General features: G+C 38.7%; 1 protein-coding gene across 1 annotated transcript in view; it reads right to left on the bottom strand.

Annotated features, from left to right (window-relative positions):
• The window catches only part of ARSB (arylsulfatase B), a 166,366-nt gene that overhangs the window by 129,771 nt on the left and 17,924 nt on the right, over positions 1 to 18,671 (bottom strand). The window contains 2 exon segments of the mRNA NM_001048133.1: positions 7,102 to 7,309; positions 14,897 to 15,087. Coding sequence (NP_001041598.1) covers positions 7,102 to 7,309; positions 14,897 to 15,087 — 399 coding nt within the window.

The following is an 18,671-nucleotide window of genomic DNA, read 5'->3' as shown; positions in this document are numbered from 1 at the left end:
ATTCACAATATATAAAATCTTATAAAACTCAACACCCCCCATAAAAAAATAAAAAGAAATAAAACTCAACACCCTCAAAATGAGCAATTAAAATTAAAAATGGGCAGAAGACATGAACAGACATTTCTCCAAAGATACACAGATGGACAACAGACACATGAAAAGATGCTCAACATCACTTATCTGGGAAATGGAAGTCAAAACTATAATGAGAGGGCAGCCCGGGTGGCTCAGCAGTTTAGCACTGCCCTTCAGCCCAGGGCCTGATCCTGGAGACCCAGGAACGAGTCCCACGTCGGGATCCCTGCATGGAGCCTACTTCTCCCCCTACCTGTGTCTCTGCCTGCCTCTCTCTCTCTCATGAATAAATAAATTAAATCTTAAAAAAAAAAAAACTATAATGAGAAGTTACCTCACACCTGTCAGAATAGCTAAAAACAACACAAGAAACAACAGGTGTTGATGAAGATGGAGAGAGAGAGGAATCCTATGGCACTTTTGGGGGTAATGCAAACTGATGCAGCCACTCTACAAAACAGTATGGAGGTTCCTCAAAAAGTTAAAAATAGAACAACCCCATGATCCAGCAATTGCACTGCTAGGTATTTACCCACAAAATACAAAAATACTAACTCAAAGGGATACATGCACCCAATTTTCATAACAGCATTATCTACAATAGCCAAATTATGGAAACAGCCCAAATGCCCCATTGATTGATGTTGATAAACAGATAAAGATGATGTGGGATATATGTATATGTATGTATACATATATATGGAAAAATATATATACACACAAATGTATTATGAAATATTACTCAGCCATATAAAAGAATGAAATTTTTCCATTTGCAACAACATGGATGGAGCTAGAAGGTATATAATGCTAACCAAAATAAGTCAGTCAAAGAAAGACAAGTACCATATGACTTCATTCATATGTGGAATCTAACAAAACAAACGAGCAAACAGAGAAAAAGAGAGAAAAGAGAGAAACCAAGAAACAGAACCTTAACTATAGAGAACAAACTAATGGTTAGCAGAGGGGAGGCAAGTGGGAGGATGGGTGAAATAGGTGATGGAGATGCAGGAGTGCATTTGTGGTGATGAGCACCAGGTGATGTATGGAATTGTTGAATCACTATACTGTACACCTGAAACAAATGTTACACGGTATGTTAACTAACCAGAATTTAAATAAAAACTTAAAAAAATAGAATGGATATAAGGAAGGTTAGATAACAGAAGATTAAAAAAATGAATGGGCCTTGTAAATAAAATAAAATAAAATATGCTAAGTCCTATGAAACATTAAAAATGTTTAGATAAGAAAAATAGTGTCCATTTCAGCAACATTTTAGTTTATTCACAACATCATGCAGGCATGTCCTCAGAGATTGCATTTTTAACAAACTCCCCACTGCTGCAGGTGGTCCCCAGGTGGCAAACTCAGAATAACCACCTCAAGTTCTCAGATAATGATGATAGAGAATGAGAAGCCTCATGGATCGCCCTCAGATTATAAAAGGAGATTTAAAAAAAAAACACACAACGTCAGCTTTCCCCACTGCTTCTTGGCCTTTTGGCTAAGATCAAGTACAGTCCGCTTTCCCAAACATCTAACCCTAAAAAACATATGCCTTCACCTCTCCCTTTCACTAAATGAATTTAGTTTATTTTAAGGTTTCTTATACTAATGGATCCAACACATTTAGATGTACCCAGTATTTTTATGCCTACAAAGTAGGGCAGTGCTGGGCGAAGTCAAATGAGAAAACTGGAAGAAATGAATCACTGCTCTATAACCAGCCAGATTTAAGCCCTGTTTCCTTAGATTTTAGTCACATTATTATAGAACATTATTAAATTCTACTTCAGGCAATGAAACTGTCAGTGAACACAGAAAAAGTCTCCAGAGGAAGAACCTCAATAAGATTTCTCTTTATAGTCAAACTCTCTTCTATAGGTAAGCGAAACTGGTTATTCTGATGAGTTAATATAAATACATAATAGCTGCATAAAGATGCTGAGATCAATTACTGTTTTCTCTTCAAGGTTTTAGAGTCAGCTCTCCTAGTTTTAATTCATGATCTAGTTGCTCCAGAGCTGACTCTGATTTTAGCTCATTTTACTCAAGGTCAGACTTCAGCAAAGATTCCTGGAGTCTGGCAACTATAACGATCAGCATGGTGACAGGGGCCCTGGTTAAAAGGGTATCTTCCTAACAACCACTAGTGCTGCTTCTCTTCAACGATATCCTGCTAAAATAACACAGACACAAAATACAATGAATAATATTGTGCTGTGATGCGTTAGAATAAGATGAAAACTCATCACAATGTGAGAAACCAGGACTGAATGACAACCTGTAACACCCAAGAGAATCTTGGAGAAATTTCCATCAGCAGTAAGGCCAAAGATGCTGAGCTAAAGAAACAAGGGCTAGCAAAACCCCATTGCCTCATGACACAGAGCCACCCCTCCTACCTGAAAAGAGGCAGGAAGGCAGCCTGGGAGGGGACAGTGCTAATTTCTGACATGACCAGAGAATGATTACCTTCTCCTCTTTCTATATGCAGTTAGAGATCACATCTCCCAGAAAATAATGAGTAGGAAAAGAAAAGGGTCTGACAGTGGGGCACACTGTATCCTGGGAAATGCCCCTGAAGTATAAGCCTTGAAGGTATGGAGATTGGAAGAGCCTGGTAGCCTTGCATCCTGGAATTCTTTCAGCGTGTCCAAGATCCAGCTAGCCAAAAGAAAAGAAAATGTCAAATACATCAATCAGATTCACTGGAGTGTAGAGCCCTCAATGCCTAAGGCCACTGAGAACTGAGGAAGCTGCGCACCTTAACCTGACCTCAAACTACAGATATGAGAAGGAATTAACCAGAACAGTGATCAGAGGCCAAGAGATGGCCATGTACTCTATGTGGACAGATTCATCAATGCTTATACTCAGAGGAAAAATATGTGGCTAATAATGATTTATAGTGAAAAGGAAGATTTTAGCAAAGGTCTATTCAGAAAGATTCAGGAGAAACATAGGTTCTATGAACAGAAATGTAGAAAGCCAAAAGCAGAGATAAGGGGCAATGGGATGAGCTTAAAAGGAAAAGATGAGATGCAAAGGCCCAGTTGATTATGGCTAATAGGTACTGACCTCAAGTAGATCTGCAGTTAAACTCTGGCTCTTCCATTTGTCAGTCCATTCGGGCTGCTATAACAAAATACCACCGACTGGGGGGCTTATAAACAACAGAAATTTCTCTCTCAGTTCTGGAAGCAGGAAAGACCAAGACCAAGACACCCTTATAGTCACCTTCTGGTGAGGGCCTTTCTGCTGGTTCACAGCTGGTATCCTCTTGCTGTGTCTTTACATGGAAGGATCTATCTGTGGTGACTTTTATTAAAGCATGAATCTCATTCACGAGGGCTCTACCCTCATACCCTAATCACCACCCAAAGGCCACTTTCTAACTACCACATGTGAATTCTAGATGGACATTTGTAGACCTAAGAGCAGCCTTGAGCAACTCACTTACCCTCTTTAAGTTCTGGTTTCTTCACTTATGAAATGAGGATAAAGAAACCTATTTCACAAGGTCACTTTGAGCTTTAATGCTAACAACTTGCCCAATAATGAGAAAATATAGAGAAGGCTCTAGTATAAGGCCTGAGCATGCAGTAAATGCTTAATAAACAGTAGTCATGATTATTATTGTTGTTTATTATTATTATTATTAATACTAACAAGCTTAGAAGAAAAAGGAACTGATTGAGGCAAAGGAAGGATTACAAGAAACTAAAAATACAATCAATAATAATCGATATCAGAGATCCTAAAGAACAGAAGCCAAGTTGCAAAAATGTCTAACTGGTAATGCAGAGGGATTCAAAAGACTGAGAAAAAGGACAGAAAACTGAAAATAATGAGAGAAAATCTGAATCAGTGATTCAACCTATTAATTAAAGCTATTTTTGAGAAATAAATAGAGCAGAACTAAAGCAATAAGCTAAAATATGTACAAGGAAAACTTCCAGAGTGAAAACTAATCTTAGCATACAGATCAAAGGGCCCATATATTTCAGGCAAAATTAATTTTAAATATTTTAAAGACCTACACCTAGATATAACTCAGAAAAAGATCTAAACTATGGAGATTTAAAAAAAAAATCCTCCAAAAAAGGTTCCAGGGACCAGCTCAACCAGAGAGATCTTTCAAGAAATCTGTAAACTGTTCCAGAGCATAAAAGAAGGAAATTCATCCAAACTATTTTATGAAGTGAACATAACCAAGATAACAGACCTGACAGGGAGAAAAGAAGCCACCAACCCCACTTTCACTTCTGAATTGACGTAAAAATCCTAAATAGAACCCTAGCTAACTGAACTCAGCAGTATAATAAAAATATGTACACATGATCAAATTGGATTTAGCCCGCAAAGGAAAGACAGTCCCAGATTAATGTACCCATTAATATATCATAGTGCAAGAATATAAAGCAGCCTTATTATAAGGTAATCCCCATTATCTCAATGCAAAGCTTCCAAAATTATTTTTGACAACTTGAATACTTGAATAAATAATACATTAGGGATGTTTATGAAACAGTCAACTATTTAAAATACGGTTATGCAAACGCATTTGAAATCATATAATAAAAGATCTTAGAATATTGCCTTTTCCCAACTCTCACATATCCAGAAAAAATGTTATTCCACCTCTTCCCATACATACTTGATAAGCAATAACCATCGTTACAGGAGCCACGTTGAGCTATATAACAGTTTTCCAGAGGTACCATCTTCACTTTTGTCTGAGCACTTTTCAGTCTACACATGATACACTGATCCACATATATTTTCATTTCAGGAAATCATTTATCCTCAAATTGCATAATTCTGATCTCTACCACAAAGGCTTGCTTTATAAACTTATAACTTTCAATTCTTGCAACTGTGAGGTCATTTCCCAGGAATAATTACTAACTCAGTATTAAATGTCTTGGTCTCTTTTTTTATTGATTCTTTCTAGCGACCTCTATAAGCATTCAATTCCAGACCTGATTAAAGTGCTTTACCAGGCTGTTCAAAATCAAGTAAATTGAGAAGACTCTCAGAATATGAGAGATCTCGTAAGGACTCAAGTATAAGAAATCAACATTTTTTTTGGAAGACGGTGAGTTTGGGGAGTTGACGGGGAGGATACATGTTATCTTACATTCAATCCACTTAGCATGAGGGCATACTTAGAAAATTGGAGTATTTGCACAGTACTAAAGTAACTGAACGACACTGACTGCTCAGGATGAATGCCTCTCTGGGCCGTGCCTAGGCTCCCCAGGAGATCAATATGGCAGCCAACTACGGGGAAAGGGCCGCTATGCGATGAGGTCCAATAAGAACATCCAGGTCATCATTGGCATCATCTCAGGAAGCTGCAGTGGAATCAGAAAGGTTGCTGCCTGGCTCTGCCCAGCTGTGTGGCCTTGCGCAGAATACTCAGCCTCTTTGTGCTTCAGTTCTTACAACTGCACAATGGGATAATAGTTGTCCCCAGATAATTATTATGAGAATGAACTGAGCTAAGTCATGTGAAGCACTGTGAACTCTGTCCTACACAGAGTAAATGCTCATTAAATGCTAGATTCAATAACAATGCCTAATTAAAAGCAAAAACAAAACTACTCTTAAAAAAACAAACCAATTATCAGTAGAATACCCAAATTAATTCCACGACATGTCATGGCACATGCCTCACGTAGTCACTTGACAGTAAAATTCACCAGAAGTCCTGTCCTCACCCTTGAAGTTTGCAATCAAATTTTTAGGTTTTAGCCAAGAATCACCAGGGATTTGAGAAAGTCTTTTTCATGAAAGACAGGCCAAAGAAGACAAAAATGACCTTAGAAGGAAGAGAGGCAATGTTGGAAGTACAAGTAAACTTAAAAATATATGTATGGGTTCGCATATACATATACACATACAAGTATACACAGGCGTATATACATATCTACAAACATACTCATACCAACATAAAATTAATAGCTAAGAGGACAGGCTTTGGAGAAAGAAATCATTACATATAAAGTAAAAACAGAACTTTATAAAAAAGGAATTATCAGAAAATAAGAGTTCTTGATAATTAAAAAATATAGTAGTTGCACTGAATTTAATAGAAAAGGTTACAAAATAATGACAAGGAAATTTCCCAAATAGCAGAAGAAAAGTAAATAGGAGAGAAAAAAAACTAAGGAAATTAGAGGATGATCCACTATCCAAGTAAGAGAAGTTTCGTAAAGAGAGAAGAGGAGAAAGGTAGGATGGAGGGTCAAACAATTCTGAAATAAATAATACAAGAAAACTTCCCATTAAAAAAATCATCTTCATTTTTAGATACAAAGTGCTCTCTGAATACTCTGCATAAGGAGTAAACCAAGACCTACGCCCATAGCACATCATAGGGAAATCTTAGAAAACTCTGTCTAATGAGAGGGAAAAAAAATTGTGGTATACCAGATGCAGAATCAGAAGGGCACTGCCATAATGAAAACTATTTTCAAACACTTTTTTTTCCTCCTCCTTTTCTGTCTTTTTCTCTAATCGATACGTATGAATTTTATTGTCAGAAAACAATCTGAATACAAAAAAATCGATATGTGGTGACTCTAGCCTAGATTTAAATGGCTCCATTTCTCATCTGTCTTCTTAATGCCATGATCTGCCTCTACACTGAGATGGAACCCTCTAGGCAGCGGAAGTCCTAGTCACAGAGGGTACCTGGGCCGCAGACCACCAGGAACAGGCCACTCCAGTGATGCCCACGGCCCTGCATAGCAGTGATGTCTGCTCACACTTACTCAGGTGGGGAGAGCTTCCTGCCAGAGTATGTTGCTATCTGAAGGAAGAGGGGGAAGGCCCATAATGCTTTTCCTTAGACACATTTTTCTATCCATTATTATCTTGTCTCCACTCGCACAGTTAACATTTATTTTAATAAGGAGCTGCTAAACGCTCCAATTTGTCTTCATTCCATTTATCGAATACCACGTCCTAGGCTTTGCCAAGAGATGATTTTCCTATCGACAGACTTACCCGTGGAGAAGACGAACACCGTGTTGTTCCAGAGCCCGTGGCTTTTTAAGGCTGCCGTGACATTTCCCACTGCTTCATCCATGAGAGACACCATTCCTGCATAGTAACGCCTGTTCTTATCGTGGATAAAGTCATAGGGTTTCAGGTATTCCTCGGGGACCTGGAGAGGCTCGTGGACAGACTGAAGAGCAAGGTAGAGAAATAGAGGCTGGAAAGAGAGTTTTGCAAATCAGTTAAGAGGGTATGGAAGTATTAAATATAGAGACATAAGTCCAGATGGATCAGTTAATAAAAGTACTATCGATGCAACCCACAGATAGCTTGAAAATGTTTGTAAATCATTTATCTGACAAGGGACTGTATCCAGTATATCTGAAGAACTCTCACAACCAAATAACAAGAGGCAACCCAATTACAAGATGGTAAAAGAATTTGAATAGACATTTCTCCAAAGAAGATACACAAATGGACAATAAGCTCATGAAAAGATACTCAAAAGATGCCTAGGGCTGTAGGGAGCTGAGGGAGTATGAGGAATGGTGAGTGCTAAGAGGAATGAGGTTTCTTTTGGGGGTGATGAAAATGTTTTCAATTTAGATTATGGTGATGTTTGCACACCTCTATGAGTTTACTACTGAACTGTATACTTTAATTGGGTGAATTTTATGCTATGTGAACTATTAGCATCAATAAAAATATCAGCAATGTAACAGAAGATGTAAGACAAAAAATTAAAAACAAAAGTTTGAGTTCCACAATGGCCTAGAAGGCTCTAATCCAAACAAATGATAGCAATATCAATAACCAATAATAACAACTATATATTAAAGGTTATCTGTGTGCTAGATACCGTGATACCGATCTACATATTGTCTCATGTAATACTCAAATCCAGCCTGTTTACACCCATTTCACAGGTAAGTTAACTGGGGCTTAGGAAGGCTATATGATATGTCCACATTCATATTAATTGCAGAGCAATTTCCTATTGGAAACTCCACTGTTACAGTGCAGATATGTACCAATAGATGCTTTAGCTTTTTGCTTTAGCCAAAAACTAAGTTCCCACCTGTTAGGAAAGAGTTAAGGATTTTTCATATGAGAAAACAAGTGGATACCATGTCTTGCTAGTCTTTTATCAAGGACCAAACATAATCCCAATTTAATTCCTGGAAACTAAGGAGTGTGATATGCTGATTCTATTTTACCTTTTATACCAATTTATAGCATTTAACATTAGTGGCTTTCCAGGTCAGCCTCTCCTTTTTTAATGAGCCTTTCTGAAAACACTCTCTTCACTGTGCTCCTACAGAATTCCTTAATGACCTGAAAACCCTCAAAGAGACAACGACTGTTCAATCCAAGAATAATAATACAATTCCGTTAGAGTATTTGAGGCATTTAAATCTCAAAATGGAATGGGAGAAAGTTAGAAAGCAGATTGGGAGGGGGGAGCCTCATATTTCATTCTTCATTACTGTTGATAATTTTTTAAAAATCCTATATGATACACCTTGCTAGATAGAGTATCAAACATACATAAACAACATTCAAAAAGATACCTAAAAGATTATTTTTAGTGTAGATCTTTAGAACTTAGAAACACTTCTTCCCCAAAATCAAAATGTTAAAAATAGCTATTAAATATCAAAGTCATCGCTTTAAAACCTATTTAATGAAGGAAGTTAGGTGATGGAATGATAGCTACGATAACGTTGAACCTATGCTCCATTTGTGCATTACTTCCATGGGAAAACATTCCAAATTGCAACTTCGAAGATCAATACTACAATCTTTGACACTGCCTTAGCTCTGCCTCCGCTCCCCCTCAACACACACCCTTTCTGCTCCAGCCACACAAACAGCAAAACTTCTGATCTCTCCCGGACCATCGTGAAGGGGTCTGCCGTGGGAGCAGCCATCTGGGCCTTTGGCCCTGTCCCCCACCACCAGCCACGGTCTGGATGAGGGCAGGATTAAATATTGGAAGGCTACAACAATTTGCAGCCCACACAAAGTTTTTAAAATCAGGAAATATCACATAAAACTCAGTGGTTTTTAAAGAATTCTTCTTGAAAAATCACAAATCCTGACAACTCCGTGCCCACACTCCATCTGGTAACAAATGGCTGGAACATGAAATAGAGGCCTCACTCTCAAGTGCTCTCTTGTTTCTTTCTTAAAAAAAAAAAAAAGATTTTATTTATTTATTCATGAGAGAGAGAGAGAGAGAGAGAGAGAGGCAGAGAGAGAAGCAGGCTCCATGCAGGGAGCCTGATGTGGGACTCGATCCTGGGTCTCCAGGATCATACCCTGGGCCAAAGGCAGGCAGGCACTCAACTGCTGAGCCACCCGGGCGTCCCTCGCTCTCTGGTTTCTAGAGCTTCCCCACTGTTCTACCTGAATGGCTTCACTTAGTAGGTCAGCGGCCTGGCCTCTATAAACACCAGAGTTTGTGACCCTGGTCTGGCTTCTCTGGGGCAGGGATGGAGAGAAGGAGCTCACCACTTAAGGAGAAGATGCCCTCATCCAGGTCATTAGCAACAACATGGCAACCCATATGGTGAAGGAGAGAAAGGAGAAAGAGGGCAGGTTATTCCCCGCCAGCAAGTGATCTCTAGAGGCAATGGCCAGGGAGGGTGGTAAGAAAGAGTTCTTATAACCACATCAGGGGGAAAAATGATTATTGGACCATCATTAGAGAGTCTTGCAAATACAGCAAAATATTACCTGAAAATCTTTCCTATAATTATTCCCTAGGGAGCTAAAGACATGACCATTATTCTTGAGGGGTCAAAGTTACAAAAGTGCACCAATTCCCCCATTTTTCCAGTCAAGGCTTCTGTTAGTTCAAAGAGAAGGAGCATAGCTGAGAAGAGGAGTGAAAATCCCCTCTGAGGGATGAGGCCTATGACTGTCACAGGCCAGGCAAAGGCCTCGCACTACCACCAACCACATTCTAGTAACTTACAAATATAGATAAAAGTGTTCCTTGAACAAAATCCATTTTCTTTTTTTTTTCTCCTCATGTAACCAGCAGTAATCGAGGGCCATGCAGCGTACAGGTGGACAAGGACACATATCCATAGGTCTCTGGCTCACCAGAAGGACGCAGAATGATGTACAGTGCAGTCCTTTTAATAAAGTGAGGCCCACGGCAACATAACTGAGAGTACTTCCATCCAATATCGTAAAAATAAAGTTCCAACACTTACCAGGTGAACTTTATCCATGAAACAACTCATTTCCCATACTGCTGGGTATGAAACATTTCAATACTATTTTTAAATGAAAAAAAAATTAACAGAGTATTTTGTTCTTTGTACTACATGGTGGCCTAGAGGAAAGAATAATTAACTAGGGCTCTGAGGTTCTCCAACTACAATGGGGACCCTGCCTGCAAGCCACTTGTTGTAGGACCCCCCGCTAGTGAACACATCGCCAATTTCCCCACACCCACCTAAGTGGCTTCAGCTCACTGTTAACCATAAACAAGCTGCCATCCTGGGGATGGACTCAGGATTACTACACTGGCTACTGACTTGAGTTCCAACCCAGGCACATGTTGGTCTTTGGAGACCTGCGGGCCCATTCTGACCTTACAGCCATAATTTAAAACACCGTAGTCCTGGGCTGATTTTCATCTCCATGAACCTCCACGTTTATGCCAAACCTTGATTTTTCCCTTGCTCTTTCTTGGGTGCCAATTCCTGCTCTGACCACGCCAGTTACAGCTGCCACCTTTATTTTTTTTTTAATTTTTATTTATTTATGATAGTCACAGAGAGAGAGAGAGAGAGGCAGAGACACAGGCAGAGGGAGAAGCAGGCTCCATGCACCAGGAGCCCGACATGGGACTCGATCCCGGGTCTCCAGGATCGCGCCCTGGGCCAAAGGCAGGCGCTAAACCGCTGTGCCACCCAGGGATCCCAGCTGCCACCTTTAGACCAACTCTAACACTTTCAGGTTTCCTTGGAATTTAAAACAGAATCCTAAATGTGAAGCATGACCAAATGTTTAAGTATTATACAACCTTATGACATTACTACCTAAAGTTACTAGCATATTGGTAAGATGCTGAAAGTTATTTTCCCTTTCTTTCTTTTTAAAGATTTAATTTATTTATTCATGAGACACACACACACACACACACACACAGAGGCAGAGACACAGGCAGAGGGAGAAGTAGGCTCCATGCAGGGAGCCTGATGTGGGACTCCGATCCCTGGGTCTCCAGGACCACACCCTGAGCTGAAGGCAGTGCTAAACCGTTGAGCCACCCAGGCTGCCCTTCTTCTCCCATTCTTATGCCATTCGATTCCTAAGATATATACTCTAAATATCCTCACCATGCTACGAAACCTAATTCCAGTGAGGAAGAAAGCCTTATTTTTATTTCTTTAGTATATTTTCCTAATTTAAAGCAAAAATTTCAAAAATATGTGATGCAGTTTTAAATTATTGCTCTATTGCTCTACTGACTTTCAAACTAAGACATTTCTTCCCAAACTGTGTCAGGAAAAAAGTGTCTACCACTAGAAATTCACATTTGCTTTAAGAAGCTTCTAGTAGATTTAGGTTTATGAGAAAACATTTATTTTTATTCTACAAAGTGTTGAGGGGGGACTATTTTAACCGAACAATATTTTGTGGACATGTTGCTTTTACACTGTAGTGTTAGTACTGAGGGATTTATCCTGGAGAAAAAAAAAAGACATTCCTTCCCAACATGTGTGCAGTGGCTATTAGCAGTATTTCCCTGAATCCAGCACCAACTGTTTCTATTACAAAATTGCTCCATATGCTCTTTTCCCTTCAAGTGCTCTTTAAAATAGGCACATTTTTAAGATGGCCTGTGGATACTTCATGTGTATTTCTTTAATGATTTCCATCTTAGGACAAGTGGCCTATGTTATAGTCTATATATAGCACCTAAGAAATTAGTACGGAATCAGAGTCAACATTGGGATAAAATGAGGAAAAGCTCAGCTCCTGGAACTATGTGATGATGCATCAGTTTACTAAGAACTGATAATGTAAACGTCTGCATTTGCTATCTTAAACAAACACTCTGGGGCTGTTATTCTGTATCGATTATTTCATGCATTTATCTACGCTTGAAACTTGACCTTGAGGCCGTTGGGCATGCTGGACACTGCTTCAGAACATTTTAGACACTGTCAGAAAATGACCATCCTGTCATCTGGAAATTCCCACAATGCTACCTACGAGCAGCACTATATTACTAACACAACTTTGGATGGCTTGCAAGCTCTTAGGGACTCACTTCCCACAGTTCCTGTGCTTTCCTCACCACACCAGATAAGGCAGCCCACCCACAAAGAACTACTTCACCCAGCTGCTTCCTCTTATCCACTTAATGTTACAGGCACTGTGAGAGAATACTCTATTGTTGCCTAATGGGAACTAACTTTTGCTGTAGGCATATTACAGTTGTTACATGATTAAGGTAGTGTTTTACTGTAAGCCTGTAAAAGGCAGTTGGCCTGAGCTTGTCCTCTGTGTGTTTGAAGGGAGTCAATAGTGGCTGCACCTCAGAATCACTGGTGAGAGAAAGGTGGGGGCAGAAGGGTCATTAAATGCCAATGACACCTCCCCACACCGGCACCAATAAATCACAATATTTGTTACCGATCTTTATTACAAGGTTTCCAGATGAGCCCAACATACTGTCAAGACTGGAACCATCAAGCTGAATCATACACTGAGGCTAATAATCTCTAGTCTTGGATATTAGCTGTAAACTCGGGATGCGTGTTGAGTGCATTGAGCTCTGGAGTCAAACAGAATGGGTTTAAATTCTGATTTGGACTCTAAGTAGCTCTGTGACCTTGAACAAATTTCTTGCTTGCTTATCTGTAAAAGGGTGCATAACTCAAAGGATAAGACAGGAACCACAATTCCCTTAAGGCTTTATCTTGTTCTTTGGGCTTTTCGCACTATCTATAGAATACCAAGCATACAGAGGAAAACAGAGAACCTAGGCCAAATACCCAGCAGCTATCTTTCCAACTCTCTCAATATTGGTTTAGATCTAGATTTTTTTAAAAAAAAGATTTTATTTAATTATTTGAAAGAGAGACACACACACACAAGCAGGGGGGACTGGCACAGGAGAGGGAGAAGCAGACTCCCTGCTGAGCAGGGAGCCCAATGTGGGGCTTGATCTCAGAACCCCAAGATCACGACCCAAGCCAAAGGCAGATGCTTAACTGACTGAGCCAACCAGGCATTCCCGGTTTAGATCTAGATTTAAAACCTGCATATGTTCACATATTTGAGAGATGTTCTGATCTTCCATTTTCCACCAGATGTATAGTTACTCCAAGAAGGAAGCATGTAAGAGTGGTGTAAAACTGAGGATGGGTACCAGGGAAGACCCCCAATACTGAGTTAGAACAGGCAAAGGCACAGCCAGGAAGAAACCATGTCAAAAAGGGAGTCAGAAAAAATAAAAATAAAAAAAAGGGAGTCAGCTGCCAGGTACCACGTCTAAACAGGTATATTAATCTAAATCCAAACTGTGATCTGCTCTGAGGCCATTCAGTAATTGTCAAAGAAACAAAATACAGAAAACTGGAAGTACCAGATAATACTGCACATCCTGTAGTTTGCCCTATCAGGGTCTTATTGAAGGACTAATTTCATCAGTGTGCTAATCCAATTCTTAACGAAGCCACATTTGAGCCCAGCATCTGACAACACAAATATGTGACCCAATTTCAAAAGTGTATCCAGAGAATTTAGCTTAGGAAGCTAACTCTAGATTAACAACAGCAGCAACAACAACAACAAAATGTTTAAGGCAATTCACACTCTTTTCTATTTTACCTTGAGATAAGTCAAAAGATTTCAGTACATGACATACACAATGGCTTCAATGCAGTAAATGTGAAAAATAGGCTCATCAGTATACCATGTTTATGGAGTGAAAGACAATATTGTTAAGACATACATTCTCCCCATGTTGGTCTACAGAGGCAAGGAAATCCACATCCAAGCAGCAACTTTTTGGTAGAAATTGACCAGGTGATTCTAAAATTAACATGGGAATGCAAAATATCTAGAATAGCCAAAATAACCTAGGGAGGCCAAACACAAAGAAGACTTGTGCTAAATCCAAAGTCTGTCGATCTCTTAACAGAAAGTTTGCCATAATACAGCCTCATCTTGTACATGAGCCTATCATTTAAAAAAAGTCAATGTACTAATTGCTTACAGCACATAAAATGCACCAAAATAATAAAACTATATTTCTACTAAAACACTGTAGAAACAATATTCCTCAAAATGCAATCTGGGGACCACATGGTGTCAGAATCACCCCTAAAGAGTTTCTTTAAAATGCTGATGTATGGGGGCAGCTGGGTTGCTCCCATACATCATACACCATACATCATCCCATACATCATACATCATATATCAGTTAAGCATCTGACCCTTGACCTCAGCTCAGGTCTTGATCTCAGGGTTGTGACTTCAAGACTTGTGTTAAAAATAAATATAAATAAATAAACAAAAATCAATTAATTAATTAATTAAAATTCTGGTGTATGGATTTTCCCCAGAACTAAGGAATCAGACTTTCAGAGAGGGATTCCAGAAATTTCTACTTTTATCAAGCTTCCCCAAGCAGATACCAATATACTCCAAAATTTGAACACAACTCCCCTAGAATTTTTTTAGATCTTCTCCTAAACAAGCAGCCTTTTCCTATACTCACCTGCAGTATATCTTAACACAATTTTGATATCGATAAAAGAGAAAGGCTTACCTTCTCTGGTGGATGGTTAGATATGAGGGCTGTTGCTCTTTCAGTAAATATGTTTGTTGAATACATATTTTTATATCCTGTTGCAACTTCTTCACCATCTCGAAAATCAAGAGCACATCGTGTGACATTTAGAGCATCAATTAATGTACAGCGCTCATGGGAATAGTAATCTTCACTACCTAGGAGATATCCTACAACATGAATGGGAGATGAAAGTAGTCAGCATAGCATAAAACTTGTTAAACAAACTAATGTTTCAGCATTTAATTGCCCAGTGCAATTGATTACCCATGACAAGGCTAATCAAATGACAAGGCTAATCAGAGCACCACTTCTTAACATCTCTATATTTGCTAGCAGGAGGCATTAAAATGTTATTGTAAAAAAAATTCAAATCCATTCCTCAGTCAAGTCTTCGGAACACAAGGCTCTGTCATGTAACTCTCAAAGTAGATGATTCTAAGTAAATCCATTTTTAAAAATCAGAGTTCAAATTCAGTAAAGGTGATAAAATCTTAATCTTTTAAAGCTATCTAATGGCAAAAATAGCACATAGTCAATGTGATTTCTCTGAGGTAATCACATAAATGAACACAGGATTCAAATAATGTTGATACCGACCTTGGGAGACTGGCTTCAAGGTTATTTATAGTAGCAGCTCTAGGAGGAATCATCTTTAGTCAGATGCTGACACCCACTGGTGGAAGACATAAACCTTACCAAAGAGGAGCTCTAGACATAATTTAACAGAGCCAGCAGATCAAACTACCGTGGGGCACTGAAAGCAGAATTGTCTACAACCCTGATCTCAGTTTTGCCCGAAATGTAAATGTCATCAACTGCCTAGCCCACAATTTGAATATAAACATGAAAGGAAGTGGGTTGTCTCAGCTAAAGTGGTTTCTGCAAATGTTGTATATTTTCCTAAAATATTAAAATAAGCTGTGCTGCATATTGTATTATTCCATTTATATGTAATATCCAGAATAGGCAAATCTATAGAGACAAAAAGTTATGTTAGTGGTTACCTAGTGCTGGTGAGGTTTGGGGAAAATCAGGAGTGACTGCTAACAGAGATGGGTTTTCTTTTTGGGGTGATGAAAATATTCTACAATTGGATTGTAATGACAGTGGCACAACCCTGTGTATTTATTAAAAATCAATAATCTGTACACGTTAGTTGGGTGAGTTAGATGGTGTGTAAGTTATACCTCAATAGAGCTATTAAAAAGAAATAAGCTGTGCTGGACTCTGAACCATCTCCTAACAAATAATGTTTATTAACCTTAAAATGAGGTGGATAAAATTGGCCTAGCCCTTTCTTCAGTCCTAAGCATCCTCTATAATACCAATCAAAAGCCTTATGCAGTTTACATAAAAAATGAATTCATTTTTAATTAATTTCCTTTTCCACGATTCAATAAATTCAAAGTCCCGAATACAATGAATACCTTGGTCTAAGACCACTTTTTAAAAAATTCAATTAATTAATTTATTTTAGAGATTCAGCAAAGTGAGAGGGTGGAAGAGAATCTCAAGCAGACTACTCACTGAGTGTGGAGTTAGATGTGGGGCTTGATCTCATGACCCCTGACATCATGACCTGAGCCAAAATTAAGAGTCAGAGGCTTAACTGAATGAGCCATCCGTGTGCCCCAGATCACATTTTAAATGCTAATCTTTTCCCCTAATGTATATAACAAAAAGGGAAATCAAATATATTTGTTAATTAATATATAATAGAGAAAGAAACGTATCCATAAAAGTGATCTTATGCCTTACATGGATGATTAGAGAGGTTAGGACACTGGGGTTCTTCTGGAATTTTTAATAACTCCTGGGTGTTAAGAGCTTGAGGAAATCACTTCCGTTTATTTCTCTGTAAATGTAAATTGTTTTCCATTACTTGAGAGAGTATAAGCATAGGATATACTTGATTAAAAGAATACAAAACTGTAGGGGTGCCTGCGTGGCTCTGTAGGTTATGTGTCTGACTCTTGATCTCAGGTCAGGCCTTGATCTCAGGGTGGTGAGTTCAAGCCCCACATTGGGCTCCATGCTAGGCATGGAGGCTACTTTTTAAAAAAATTTTAATTATAAATATTTAAAAAGATATAACCACAGGAGAATTCCAGGAATAGAACTATTTATTTACATATTTAGCCAGACTGATACCAAACAACCATGTGGCAATCACATACAGCTTTTCTCAAACAGGGCTTCACAAATTTGAACTTACATGATGAGCTAAAAGAAGATGGCATCCTATGTTATATTGGGGAAAAATCAGAACATACTTTTTGAACAACTAAATCTCTGACGTTTTTGCTTAACAGTTTTATTGAGGTCTAATGCACAATACCATATAAGTTACCTACTTAAAGTGTCCAAATCAGTGGTCTTTAAGGTATTCAGAGTTGTGCAACCAGCCCCACAATCATCTGACTGCTTTTAAACAGAACATCTACGTCATAATAGTGATAACAGCTGCATGGTCATTATCCCCTCCAACTACAAGTCTATATGGGTGTGGGGTGTTCGTTCATCTCAATCCTCAGGCTTCTCAACTCTTATAAAAGGATATGATTTTCTTCTAGCCAATTGAATTTTTAAATATGTGATTTGGGTTTTAGTAAAAAAAAAAAAAAGAAAGAAAAAGAAAAGAAAATTAAAATAGCTATAGTCTATAGTCTAAAGCTGTTTTTTAACACTTGCCAGAGTACAAGTATTGATCTATCTTTCAGCAAAGGTCTAATTGAAAATTGTCAAGGGATATACAGGCTGTTTTTCCTCTAGAATTTGCAAAATGACAAAGAGCTCTTACACCCAAGTCTGACTTTAACAGTTATTTGAGGATGTGGAGGATATAGTCAGGTTCATTAAGAAAGAATGCCATGATTGCTTAGCAATGTCTGCTAGAGGACCTGGATGGGAGCGGGGCACATACAGCCTCCTGTCTGATGTCCTTGCATCTCAACTTGACACTGGACCCAACACAACATGACACAGCTGTGGGCTTCAACTGCATCGTCTGGGCCCCACATAATCACTAAAATGCACTTTGGTGCTCGCGAAAGTTATGACTTAGATGCTCTGTTAAAAAGCAATCAGAGGATTGTGGGGCTAGTTGCACAACTCTAAATGAAAAGGAATGTCTCAAGACAAATGTACAAGAAAACCACCACTTTATTACTAAAATGCTGTTTTTGAGGATGCTGTCCACCTTACCTTCTCCCAAAGGAGAAATTTCTCAAGTCTAAGAGCCAGAAAATGCTTTACCCTTCCTGAACATCTGGCTTCCATTTATCTTATAAATAATGTGACTCTTATAGCTGTCTCCTTTTTTAAAATATTTTTTTTTAAATTTGGACATGAGAATTCTCAAGTTACAGAGTTCAGTGCGAACCCCACCTACAGCCATGCAGTTTTTTCATAATTTAGTGCCATGATACAATTCCATCTTTTTCTACTCACCCTGATTTTTTATTCTATTTAAGATTTTGTTTATTTGAGAAAAAGAGAGAAAGAGAGGAAAAAGGAAAGTGAAAGAGAGAGAGTCTGAGCAGGGGGGAGGAGCAGAGGGAGAAGCAGACTCCCCACTGAGGCAGGGAGCCAGATGTGGGGCTTGATCCCAGCACCCCAAGATCATGACCTAAACCCAAAGTAGACACTTAACTGACTGAGCCACCCAGGTACCCTCTATTTATTTTTAAACTTTTTATGTTCAGCATGAGTTCCTTTTCAGATGCAGGTTGTAAATAAACGAAGAGACAAA

The sequence above is a fragment of the Canis lupus genome, chromosome 3, assembly GCF_011100685.1.
Source record: "Canis lupus familiaris isolate Mischka breed German Shepherd chromosome 3, alternate assembly UU_Cfam_GSD_1.0, whole genome shotgun sequence".
Lineage (NCBI taxonomy): Eukaryota > Metazoa > Chordata > Mammalia > Carnivora > Canidae > Canis > Canis lupus.
This window is presented reverse-complemented; position numbering and strand designations above follow the sequence as displayed.